At 46.4% G+C, this 13,108-nt stretch overlaps 1 protein-coding gene across 13 annotated transcripts in view; it reads left to right on the forward strand.

Moving 5' to 3' along the window:
- Positions 1 to 13,108, forward strand: part of MARCH8 (membrane-associated ring finger (C3HC4) 8, E3 ubiquitin protein ligase) — a 111,990-nt gene that overhangs the window by 85,784 nt on the left and 13,098 nt on the right. For all 13 annotated transcript variants that reach the window (XM_010854477.1, XM_010854470.1, XM_010854472.1 and 10 more), the window contains one exon: positions 985 to 1,035. In XM_010854477.1, the coding sequence (XP_010852779.1) occupies positions 985 to 1,035 (51 nt within the window). The remainder of the gene's footprint in view (positions 1 to 984; positions 1,036 to 13,108) is intronic.

Consider the following 13,108-nt stretch of genomic DNA (forward strand, 5'->3'; position numbering starts at 1 on the left):
TTTTACAGTTTTATAGTGTGGAGTATTGCTGTATTCATATGCTAGGGATATCATAACAAAGTACCATAGACTGGATGGTTAAAAACAACAGGAATGTATTTTCTTATTGTTCTGGAAGTTTTAAGTCCAAGATCAAGGTGTCAACAGGTTAGGTTTTTCTTGTGGACCTCTTTCCTTAATGCGTAGATAAATGGCTGTCTTCTTCCTCTGTCTTCTGTGTTCGTATATCTGTGTCCTAATTTGCTTTTCTTATAGGGACACCAGTCATATTGCTTTAGGGCCCACCCTAATGGCCTCATTTTAGTGGTTCCTTCTTTAAAGACTTCCATCTCCAAATGTAGTCACATTCTCAGTATTTAGAGTTAGGGCATCAACATAATTGGAGGTGGGTGGGGAGGTTTGAGATTGAGAGGCATTTGGTGGGGAAGAATTTGATAAAAGGACTGTGCAGCTTGAAGGTAGGGGAGTGTGAGAGGGAGGAGACCAGCAGGACCCCGTTGTCTCTACTCCAGGAGGAGTATGCTTGAGGGAGTGGGTGTGAGCTGCGCCCCTGCAGGGCACTGGCGCTTTCCAGCCAGCCTTTGTGAGGGGCTTGGGCCTTGTTTTCTTTGTCCGTGTCCTACAGCAGCTCCTCACCGCATGGACCACATCACACACAACTGGGAACACAGTTCACCCCTCTGAACCTCCTCTTGAAGGCTTCTTAAGATACGTCTTGCCCTCGTATTTTACAGTTAGCTCAAAATTCCTGTCCTTTTCTTATTAATAAGTTCCTTTAGGGAAAGACTCTTGTTTTATTCATATTTGCCAAATTCTCCAGTGTCTAATAGCTGGCCCTGTACACAGTAGTTGGCGCACAGCAAATTCTAATTGAGGGAACAATGTGTTAGTAGAATCGTTAGGTTCAGTTACTTGTTAGCCCATTTTAATCAAAACTTGATGCCTTAGGTGAGGTAAACCTAAACCTATTTGGTTTTCTTGCAGAATGAGAAGACTTTGGGACATTCCATGAGTCATTCAAGCAACATTTCTAAGGTAGGGTGCCACTGAAATATGTTATTTTTATAGTCTAGGGTTTTTATATTCTTTTCTTTCATATTTATACCTGGTGTGTGTTTTATACTCTTTTGAAGACATAAAGATCTCAATACATGGCTTTAATCTGCTCTGGAACCGGGTTATATGTGAGGTATATAACAGTTATATTTTTCTAGGGAGGCAGTTCTGAGCATGTGTTTGAGGGGAGTGAGTAATAGGAGAAAACCCTATTTCTTCCAGTAGAAATCATTTACTTTCAGGTAAAAATTCTCAGCTATCAGAGAATCTGTCACCTCGATTAGGAATGCATTTGAGAGACAGTAACAACAGTTCTACTGACTTAAATAATCTTGGATGTATGTGGTTCTGATACAAGATGTCTGGAGGTGGATGCTTCGTGGCTGGTGTGTTGTTTCTCACAGATGTTGCCGGGGACCCAAGCTCTTTCTGCTTCCTGTGTGCCATCTTCCTTGGCACACTGTCATCCTCTTGTCTGACACCTGATGGTCTTGCGGTGGGAGCTGGACCTTAGCTGACACTCTAGCTGTGCAGTCTGTCAGCTGAGAGTGACCCTTTTCAGCCAGAAGGCACCAGCTTTCCCAGAAGCCCCACTCGGTTGCCTGACTTCTGCTTAGATCTCACTGCTGAGAACTGGATCACAGCTGGATGCCAGCGGGAACGTGGCTAGGAAAAGGAGGGCAGAGAGGGTGAATCAGCCAGCCAGCCCGATCACCTGTGGGATAGTCAGTTGGGTAGTCTGTCAGGAGTACATCGGATGCTTGGGGTGACCCCAGAGCCTACAGACAGCGTCTCCCGTGCCAGTGAGCTTGTTCACGTGCCCTGCTCACCTCTCAGCCCAGACACAGGCTCCGACCCCCCGTGTCCTGCAGGCGCGTCTGGGAAGGCTCCTGGCAAGGGTGCACCCTCTCCCAGGCTGGTCAGGTGGGCAGCGTGGGGAGACCCAGCCGCGCCGCAGGCCTCGTTCTTTAGAATAGCCACATTATATGCCGCGTGTCCTTCTATTCAGATCACTCTGTAGTATCCTTTGGAATTAAAAGTAGAATGTAGAATGTAGAACATCCTCTAAGACATTAATCGGTCTGTTCTTAGGCATGCTTGTGATCTAACCATGACATTCTGCCACTGAGTTTTGCATAAAAAGAAAATCCATAGTGCTTAGTGTGCCTGAACAATATTTACAGAGTGCTTCTTGGGTCATTGCTGACCTGTGTGTGTGTGTGTAAAGTCGCTCAGTCATGTCTGACTCTTTGTGACTCCATGGACTATAGCCCGCCAGGTTCCTCTGTCTGTGAGGTTTTCCAGGCAAGAATACCAGAGTGGGTAGCAGTTTCATTCTCCAGGGGATCTTCCTGATCCAGGGATCAAACTCGCATCTCATTACGTCTCCTGTGTTGGCAAGCAGGTTGTTTACCACTGCGCCACCTAGGAAGCCTTCCCCCAGATCAGTGGGGGTGGCTTTAGCCCCCTCATATAAATGCCTGTCAGTGAATACTGTCTGCTGTCCCAGCCTCCTTTTCTTCCCTTTGCTGTTCCTTCAGCCAGGAATGCAGGAGCTGTAGAACCATGCAGTGGTGCATCGTTACTGTCAGAATAAAATGGCCAGTTTTGACCTATGACTTGTTGAAGGAGCTGTCCAAAATGTTTCTCTAGACACAACTCTGCAACAGTGTCTAGAGGAACATTTTATGGGCTTGACACAGACCTGGGGTGTGGGCCTTCTAAGCTACTTGGTGAGGGTTTTAGGGTAAGGTGAACAAAGGTTTACCAGCCATGTGACTTTGAGTAGGGATACTCCTCTGAACTTTAATTTTTTGAGGAGTAAAATTAGGATAATAATGCGACCTTCAGGCTTGTTGTGAGTCTTAGCGATAATGTTTGCCAGAAGCCGTGTGGCGGCTTCCTCAATGTTGTGAGTCAATAAATAAAGTGACTCTTGCTAAACTTGGTTCAACCCTGGAGACCTTCAGTTGATTGGATCAGGACAGTCGTCTTATTATTTCACTCCTGATTGAAGAATTGCAGGCAGGCTTTGTTTTATTGCATTTCACTTTATTACACTTTTCAAATGTTGCATTTTTTATAAATTGAAGGTTTGTGGCAACCTTGCTTCGAGGCAGTCAATCAGCACCGTTTTTCCAACAGCATTTGCTCACTTGTCTCTGTGTCACAGTTTGGTAATTCTCCAAATATTTCAAGCTTTTTCGTTACTATTATTGTATTTGTTATGGTGATCTGTGATTGGTGGTCTTTGATGTTACTACTGTGATTTGCTGAATCAAGCTCAGGTGATGGTTAGCATTTTTTAACAATAATGTATTTTTTAATTGAGGTATAGCTTCCCTGATAGCCCAGTTGGTAAAGAATCCACCTGCAATGCAGGAGACCCCGGTTCAGTTCCTGGGTCTGGAAGATCTGGAGAAGGGATAGGCTACCCACTCCAGTATTCTTGGGCTTCCCTTGTGGCTCAGAGGGTAAAGAATCCGCCTGCAATGTGGGAGACCTGGGTTCCATTCCTGGGTTGGGAAGATCTCCTGGAGAAGGGAAAGGCTACCCGCTGCAGTGTACCGGCCTGGAGAATGCCATGGACTGTACAGTCTATGGGGTTGCAAAGAGTCAGACACCACTGAGCGACTTTAACTTTGTTTTTTAATTACAGTGTTACTTCAGAGTTAATGAAGAACTGTGAAAGCCCAAAGCTTTTTTTCCATAGTTCAGAAAGGAGATTTGGGCTTCTTGCATTTCAACAGCAGGAATTCCTGCACACTTCACTGGGATCAAAAGAAAACTTCAGAAGTGGGGAGTATTGTTTGCGCACACAGCTAACTTCGCAGTGATCTCAGCACGAAATTTTGTTGCAAAAGCTTCCTTAAGTATGTTGCTGCTGCTGCTAAGTCACTTCAGTCGTGTCCGACTCTGTGCAACCCCATAGACTGCAGCCCTCCAGGCTCCCCCGTCCCTGGGATTCTCCAGGCAAGAACACTGGAGTGGGTTGCCATTTCCTTCTCCAATGCATGAAAGTGAAAAGTCAAAGTGAAGTTGCTCAGTCGTGTCTGACTCTTAGCGACCCCATGGACTGCAGCCCACCAAGCCCCTCCGTTCATGGGATTTTCCAGGCAAGAGTACTGGAGTGGGGTGCCAGTGCCTTCTCTGTAAGTATGTTAGGGATGAGCAAGTTAAATGGGGCTGAAGAACAGAGGGCGGGGCTTCTATGACACTTGCTTTTGAGAATGCAGCTCTTGCTTGTTCTGTTTATAAAACAAGCCTGTTATTTGAGGCTACTTTTAGGCCAAGACATGTAAAACTCCTGCCTTCAGTGTGGCAGATATACTTAAGCAGATGCTTCCTACCCTTGAACTAGAAGATACAAGGGGAGGTCAGTCTATGGACAGGTTATGCTACCTGAGGTTTTGTTTTTGTCAAGAGATGCTTCCTGCCGACTCGGCCTGTGCCCGGGTTTCAGGCTGGCCTGTGCTCATGTCAGTCAGTCACGTGCAGTCTGTGTTACACTCCGTTTAAAAAGCTTACAAAATGTTCTTCGTTATGTCGCCTAAACTCTTATTCTGTCAACCACCACTGGTGCTGATTCTGCCCTTTGTGAACTAGAGCTCTGACAGGCAGTGGGATTTGGGAGGCTTTGTGTTGGAGAGAAGGGAGGGCGTGAGGTGGGTCTCTGCTGTCGGAGTGATGGGCAGCCTCTGACTGATGGCCATCACTCCTGGGTTACTTGGAGCGCGAGCTGGTGGGGGGATGTGCCCAGGTACTGACGTGGCCTTCCGGGGGACTCAGGTGGTCACAGAGGTTGCTCCTGGAAGGCCTGCCATGTAAGGGTGAGGTGACCTGACTCCCTGTCCAGGGGTATTGTACCATTACTGCCCCCCACCTGCAAGCTGTCTCATCACCTGGCATAAAGTACCCTCAACTGTCAGGTGTACAAGGAGGCCCAGTGTGGTGTTTAGGAGTATTACATGAATTCAGATTTTGTCTGCACATAACTCTGTGCCAGACATTATGCTTTGAATGCTGAGCTAAACAGAGGAGAGAGGAATAAGCAGATGTCCATAAAATACCTTTAGGCAGAATCATGAATGGGAAAGAAAAGGGGCTAAGGTACAAAATTATGAGGCACCAGAGTTGGAAGGGCTGCTCAGGGAAGGTCTGGCTGAGGAGGGGATGCTTACAACAGGACTTAAAGGGTTGAAAGGAGCTGGCCAGGATGGGGTTAAACTGTAGTAGAAAACTGGTTTGTCACCTCCTTGGGAAATCCAGTGCTTTAGGTAGAGATAAAAGGAAGGTATTTGCAGTCTTAGTCAGTAGGAGTGATGGCTCTCCTGGACATCCAGTTGTAGGCGCCTGTAAACCCTGGGGCCGTGTTGGCTGGGGCTGTTCCGGTGAGGACCACTGTTGGTGAGGCTCCCCGGTGGTGCTAGTGGTAAAGAACCCACCTGTCAGTGCAGGAGACAGAAGTGGGTTCGATCCCTGGGTCAGAAAGATCCCCTGGAGGAGGGCATGGCAACCCACTCCAGTATTCTTGCCTGGAGAATCCCATGGACAGAGGAAACTGGCGGGCTGCTGTCCGTTGGGTCACAGAGTCAGACACGACTGAAGCGACTTGGCATGTTGTTGTTTAATCGCTAAGTCGTGACTGACTCTTTGTGACCTCATAGACTGAGCCCGCCAGTCTCCTCTGTCCATGGGATTTCCCAGCCACGAATACTGGAGTGGGTTGCCTTTGCCTTCTCCAGGGGATCTTCCAGACCCAGGGATTGGACTTGCGTCTTCTGCATGGGCAGGCAGATTCTTTACCACTGAGCCACCAGAGAAGCCCTGAGGACCACTGTACTTTGACCAGAAATCCTTTAGAGGAAGATTGGGATTCCTTGAGGAGGCTTGAATTCACTCTGTCCAAATGAAATTTTTTCAGATACAAGGCATCAGCTTAGGCCGGGTTCACTGTGGGGGCTGTGCTTCCTCGAGCCTCTGCTGACACCTCTCTGGGAGAGTTATCTGCAGGACAGTGCAGCGCCCAGACGCGGCATTAGCTTACCCCGAGGGAAGCATTCTCATTCAACTCTGGGAACTGGATTTGGTCCAGGTGACACAATTTCTTGAGCAAGTTCACGACGAGTAGTGCTTCCCACAGGGAGATGGCGGCGGCAAGCCGTCTCAAGAAGCCTGGAGCACGTGTGCCGCCTCCTCCCTGCGGCCAGGTGAGGCGACTGAGCTCCAGCAGTTTCCGAAGGCTCGTACCCAGCGGAATATTTTAGAGCTCTGCGTAATTTTATTCAAGTATCTCAAGAATCATGTGCCTGCCTCTGGTTAATCGCGTATTCCTGGGGAGAAGTCAGATTGGACATATGTAATGAACACTTAAAATTATAGCTGTTCTGTTGTTTGGCAAGCAGAGCTTGCCTAGAGCTCTTGAATATTTTCCTGTTAGTGTTGCCATTAGCTAGGAATGAGGAGGAGCAGAATGTCACATGTCAGATGTAAACACAGCCTTAGGGTGGCGACTCGCTGGCCACACACCTTGATTTGATTGTCACGATCAAGTTCTCCTTCTCTCTGTTTCTGAATACACAGTTAACCAGTGACAGACAGTTTACTCAGACCTGTGGGTTAAGTATAAGGCAGATGTGCCTTTCTCAATTTATACTGAAGAAAGCAGCTATCTCAAAGACAGTGTACTTATTTCATTCAATAGAAACAAGGAGAATGAATTGGCAGGGTTAATGGCGTCAAGAGGTGACAGCCTGCTTAATGTGTATCATGAATACCATGTAGCCTCACTTTGGGTCCTGATGACGCTCCGTGGTCAATGTCTTGCTCTTTGGCTCTCCTTTTGCCAAATTGACTGACTCTGTTTTCTCCTTCTTCCTCCTGATTTGTCACAGTTGAGTCTTTGGTTAAAGCTTTAGACCAGCAGCTTTAGTTTTGTTCTGGACCCCCTGGCAGAATAAGGGGCCAGGCTAAAACTGGTTTCCTAATAATATGAAGACATGATTTGCTCTTGTTACTCTCGCTGTCTCACAAGTGTACAGTGGAGTTTCCAGAGTCTGAGTGGCATGCAAGATGGCATCTTCTGTCTGTCGCTAGCAGCGTGTGAGCTGGTGGTCTTGTGTTGGGGAGTTTCTAACCTTTGGTTGATGTAACCTACATAAACACATGCTCTTTGGGGCCCTCATTGGTTTTTCTTTTTTTCTTTCAATGTGTAAAGTGACCCTGAGACCAACTAGTTGGAGAACCTCTGTTTTAGACATATTAACAGAGATGCAGTTGCTCCAGAGTGTCCTTGTTTTATTCATTCAACGAGTGTTCATTGAACACGTCCTGTGTGCAAGGCGCCATGCAGGACTAAACAGCAGCGACTTCTGAACGAACGTGTTGTTCTGTAACGTCTTCTTATAAACCTTGACAGTGCCAGGGAAGAAGTGAACAGGGTGCACAGATAGTGAATAATAGGTGTGGAAAGCCTTTTTTGGGGAGGAAGCCGAGGAAGGGCCAGTCATGCTGGGTGGGGTGTGAGAGCACCCCAGGAGGAGGCAGGAATGGGTGAGATTCTAGGTGGAGGCTGGCGCAGAGTCGCAGAGCAGAGACGGAGGCGGGGCCTGGGATGTTGAGGCAGCAGTGGGGTTTCAGGCAGGTCTCTGAATATTCTTTTAGATTTTGGGTCAGGGAGGGCATGTGCTTAAAGAGATTACTGATTTCATTTGTTACCTAACATGTTGGCTTTAGAGGAAGAGCCTTAGTATTAAGTTTGAGTTCATCTTGTCTCCGAGTTCCTCTCAGTTGCATTTCCCAGGGCAAAGGTTTACCTGCCAGGTGAGTAGCCTGAGCAGAAACTTTTCATCCCCTGTGAGTGGACAGTGGTAGCCTGTTGGAACGGGGCAGTTCATCGCAGAAACACCTGAAAGTTCACTCTGCAGACCAGCGAGCAGCAGCTAGGAGTATAGCTGGAAGCCTTCTCCTCAGTGGGGGCTTTCCGAGAATGGTGTGTCACATTTCTGCATCTCTGATTTTATAAGACCCTCGTAGGAGCCCTATGGATTGTCGGCCTGATTTTTAAATGATTAAATTCCTGTGCCGAGTGGTGTGCTCTTGGGAGGTGGTGTGCTTAGCCAGGTGGCCCCAGAACACACACAGACTGAGGACTTTGGAGTCAAAAGCCACTGCTTTTGCTACCACCTCAGAATTTTCTCCAAGAATTTTTGGAAATAAAAATGTATTTCAGTTATATTTGAAAAGTTAAATATTTAAAAGAAGTCTGTAGTAGTAAAGGGTCCTTTTGAGTAGTAAATGACTCAGAAACCCAGCCCTTCTACCATGGTATTTCTGGTGAATTCTGTTCAGTTCAGTCGCTCCATCGTGTCCAGCTCTTTGTGATTTCATGGACTATAGCATGCCACGCTTCCCTGTCCATCACCAACTCCTGGAGCTTACTCAAACTCATGTCCTTTGAGTCGGTGATGCCATGCAACCATCTCATCCTCTGTTGTCCCCTTTTCCTCCCGCATTTAATCTTTACCACTAACAGGGTCTTTTCAAATGAGTCAGTTCTTCGCATCAGGTGGCCAAAGTATTGGAGTTTCAGCTTCAGCATCAGTCCTTCCAATGAATATTCAGGATTGATTTCCTTTAGGATGGACTGGTTGGATCTTGCGGTCCAAGGGACTCTCAAGAGTTTTCTTCAGCTCCACAGTTCAAGAGCATCAATTCTTTGGTGCTCGTTTTCCTTATAGTCCAACTCTCACATCCATGCATGACTCCTGGAAAAACCACAGCTTTGACTAGACAGAGCTTTGTTGGCAAAGTAATGTCTCTGCTTTTTAATATGCTCTCTAGGTTGGTCATAGCTTTCCTTCCAAGGAGCAAGCGTCTTTTAATTTCATGGCTGAGTCACCACCTGCAGGGATTTTGGAGCCAAAAGTGAAATCCGTCACTGTTTCCACTGTTTCCCCATCTATTTGCCATGAGGTGATGGGACCGGATGCCATCGTCTTCGTTTTCTGAATGTTGAGTTTTAAGCCAACATTTTCACTCTCCTCTTTCAGTTTCATCAAGAGGCTCTTTAGTTCCTCTTCACTTTCTGCCATAAGGGTGGTGCCATCTGCATATCTGAGGTTATTGATATTTCTCCCGGCAATCTTGATTCCAGCTTGTGCTTCTTCCAGCCCAGCATTTCTCATGATGTACTCTGCATATAAATTAAATAAGCAGGGTGACAATATACAGCCTTGATGTACTCCTTTTCCTATTTAGAACCAGTCTGTTGTTCCATGTCCAGTTCTAACTGTTGCTTCTTGACCTGCATACAGATTTCTCAGGAGGCAGGTCAGGTGGTCTGGTATTCCCATCTTTTTAAGATTTTTCCAGTTTGTTGTGATCCACACAGTCAAAGGCTTTGGCATAGTCAATAAAGCAGAAATAGATGTTTTTCTGAAACTCTCTTGCTTTTTCTATGATCCAACGAATGTTGGCAATTTGATCTCTGATGACTTGGGGGTCTTTATATGGTTACAGTTGGAGCTTCTGGGAATGTGAATCCATCTTTGCTCAGAAACTATTGCCTTCAATGTAATTTATTGAAAACAAGTTATATTTGCAAGTTTCCCAACAGTAGCTTAAAGACCTGCTTTGTGAGATGGGCCGTGGCAGAGCCCCTTCAGCTGCTGCTTTCCCTCTAGCAGTGCTGTGACATAGGCCCCTCATTATGCTGGGGATATATTGTTATTCACGTAATTCCAACCCTCTCTAAAAGGCCACCAAAAAAAAGAATTCAGTGTTTGTGCTACTCACCAGACAATACTGAGAGTCATTTGTAATGGAAATCATTTTAGAATTCAGTACACTCTCCTCCATGAATTCTATATTGTACATATTCTATATTGACTTTTTTAATGGTCAGTTTTAATTAATTGCTATCGAGAAAGCTCATTCTTGGCACAGCCCTTGGTCAGGAGTCAACATGTATTTATCAGAGCAGCCACAGAACTGGCCTGTCCTTTAACTGTAGATCATCTTGGAAGTTGAATACAACTGGGTGTTTATTTTTAGAAATCAAGAATCTCTCAGAATGAAACATTTCTTTTCATGGAGAAACTTCTGTGCTGAGCAGAAAGTTCGCTGAAATGCTGCCTCAGTTTGTACGTTGCAGTGTCTAAACACCAAGTGAGATGCTATTTGGTTTTATTATTTGAAGTCAGACCTGCTGAGTGGTAGTAAGGACCCGATCTCTGTCTCCTGCTTTGAGGGCAGGAGGGCAGAAGCATTTAGTAATTTCCTGAGCAGAAAGTAAAGGTAAGGTGGTCTGGTAAGCAGAATTTCTGAAGTGCCACCCCCCAACCCACCCCAAGATGTCCCACTCTGATGCCCGAAGCTTGTCAGTGTGATGAGAGATATTGCTGACAAGATCATTGTAAAGGAATCATGTGAGCTCTTAAAGGCAGAGAGCTTTCCCTGCCTGGGGGCAGAGACTAGAAGCAAGAGTGGGCTTGAAGATGGGGAAGGATGGATGGGGAATGCAGGCAGCCCCTGGCTGACAGCCAGAAAGTAAATGGGTCCTCAGTCCTAAAGCTGCTGGGAACTGCCTTCTGCCAGCGGCCTGAATGGACGTGGGAGTGCGTTCTTCCCCAGAGCCTCCGCAGAGAAGGGAGGCCCTGAGCAGAGGTCCCATTGCACTGTGGGCCAGATGACAAACTTGTGGTTTTCAGCCACTAAGTGTGTGGTAATTTGTTAACAGGATAATAACAATCTGATACAGGTGGTGAATGCCATCTTTGCAGAGGAAAAACCTCTCTCTTGGTAGCTGTCAGAACTCTTCACTTCCGAAATCTCTATGCTGACAATGTAACATGCTTTCTTAATTTAGCCATATTCTTCTAAAGGAGGAAATATACATGGCTCTTACAACATTCATTTTGATGTTTGGGTTTTTGTTTTTTGGTAGAAATACAGTAGTGCAGTGACTTGTTATACTACTATTGACATTCGTGTCCAAGCCCACAAGTCATGACTTGTCAGCCCTCTGCTCCCAGACAGTTTTGTACAAACCTTTTCTTGCATATGTGTAAAGATGAATTCTTAAAAGAAGGGTTGCTGGGACACAGCACATGCATTTGTAATTCTGAGTGAAATTGCCAAATCTCCATCTTAGGGGGAGGGTTACCGGGTTGCTTTCACACAATGTGTGAGAGTGATTGTTAGCTCATACTTTTGCCAACGTGGGTATTTGATTTTTTTAAAAACTCTTGTTAATGATGAAGGCATTTCTCATTTGAGCTTTAATTTGTATTTCTCATTGTGAGAAAGGCTAAGCATCTTCTTATGTTGTAAGAGATGTCTGTATTTCCTTTCCCTTTTTTTTATTAAGTCATTGCTTGATATGCTATAATTTGAGATCCGTTGTAAACACATGCTCTCTGTATCTCCTTCTATAGTCCTTCCTCAAGTTCCTCCTGGCTTAAAAAGCAGACAGGCCCAACAAGACCATTTCCTGTGGCCCTACACCTGGTGATGAAAATCAGGTGGACAGATTCACTTTTAGGAGAGCACAAAATGTATTAAAAATAGCTTTGCTGGTAAACGCAGAAGGGCCCAGTGAAGTTCTGCAATAGAGAAGGAGGAGGAAGTGGCCGAGAGGGAGGTTGGAAAGTAGTGTAGTAAAAGGAGCAAGGGAAGGAAGTGAAGCAAAAAGCCGGTGGGGAAGGTTAAGGTGAGGGAAGGTGCAGTTGGTGTCCCGCAGGAAGGAAGTCCTCTCCAGCGCCACGTTGCTGAGTTCCTTCCAGCGACCGAGGAGGCTACGTGGAGAGTCTGTTTTGACAGGCGCCCCAGTGGTGCTTTGTCCTCTTAAAGGGAAACAGAGGTGGGGGGCATGCCAACTTCTACCAGGGATATGTGGAAAGTTTTCTGTTGGCTATAAGTGCTTGGCAGCCTTGATAAAATCATTTGGAACAGTGAGTTGATAGAAAAGCCACCATTAAGTGACTTGAGAACAGCAAAACAAACTTGTCATTCCTAAGAAATAAGAGCAACCGGGATTCAGGCCTAGACAGAATCCAGAGGTTTGTTTGGGCATAATTGATTACAACATCTGAAAAAAAGGGGATTTTTATGAAAATTTTTTTGCAGTGAGATTGCTTTACATTCTTTTTCGTGACTGGAGTGTCTCTTGTTTGAGAACCAACAAAGAACTTCAGGAACAGAGGGCTTCAGTTTTCTCAACACATTTGAATGTTCTCATTATGAACATTCACACCTCTTGTCAGTAACTGCAGAGTCGTGTGTGGCCTGATCCTCCCTCGAGGAGGGGAAAGTATGTTCCCTGTGTTGTGTGGGGCACAGTCTCCTTCTCCCTTAAGCCAGCACTGCCCCACAACCTCCCACATGTCACCCCACTCGCTATTGCTGTCCGGAGGGGCTAGGTAGCTCTTGGCTGAGCGTCTGATAGGGGAGTGCAGCCGCTTAACTTACCTAGACCCCCCTGGTCGGACCCTGGAACTGTGTTTGAAGCTGTCTTCCTCATTTCATTGTCGCCATTAAATCCTTGTGGGTAGGTTGATAGATTTTACTCAGCCTGGTATCAGCAACAAGTTGAGCTCTTGAAAGATGCTGTCACTGTGCTCGGCGATCATTCTGCAGGAGGCCTGGTCCTGACCTTCACCACGTGCTCTTCTCTAGCTGCTAATGGAAGGAATGGGGCTGTGATGGCCCCGTGAGTCTTGCTCATTTTCTTGCTCTTGAGAAGGATAAGGCATTTGTTGGTTTGTATGTATGTAAATCAACAGTTTTCCCATAACCTCCTGATCTCATAAGAACGGAGAGTTTGCCTCTGCTAGTGGGAGGCTTGCTGAGGCTTGGATATTGCCTGCTGAGAGCAGAGCATCTTGTGCTGTCCTTTGTGGGATCGGAGAGGATGGAGTGAGCGTAGGGGCACAGATAGAGGCGGCCGGAGCTGATCCTGTGTGCTGAGCAGACGGAGCCGGGTGGCAGGGCCGCTGCAAGTGCAGACACGACTGTGGGAGTCCCCGTGGCACGCCTGCGACAGGAGGCTCAC

This window comes from Bison bison, unplaced genomic scaffold (genome assembly GCF_000754665.1).
Source record: "Bison bison bison isolate TAMUID 2011002044 unplaced genomic scaffold, Bison_UMD1.0 scf7180017864341, whole genome shotgun sequence".
In the NCBI taxonomy this organism is placed as follows: Eukaryota; Metazoa; Chordata; class Mammalia; order Artiodactyla; family Bovidae; genus Bison; species Bison bison.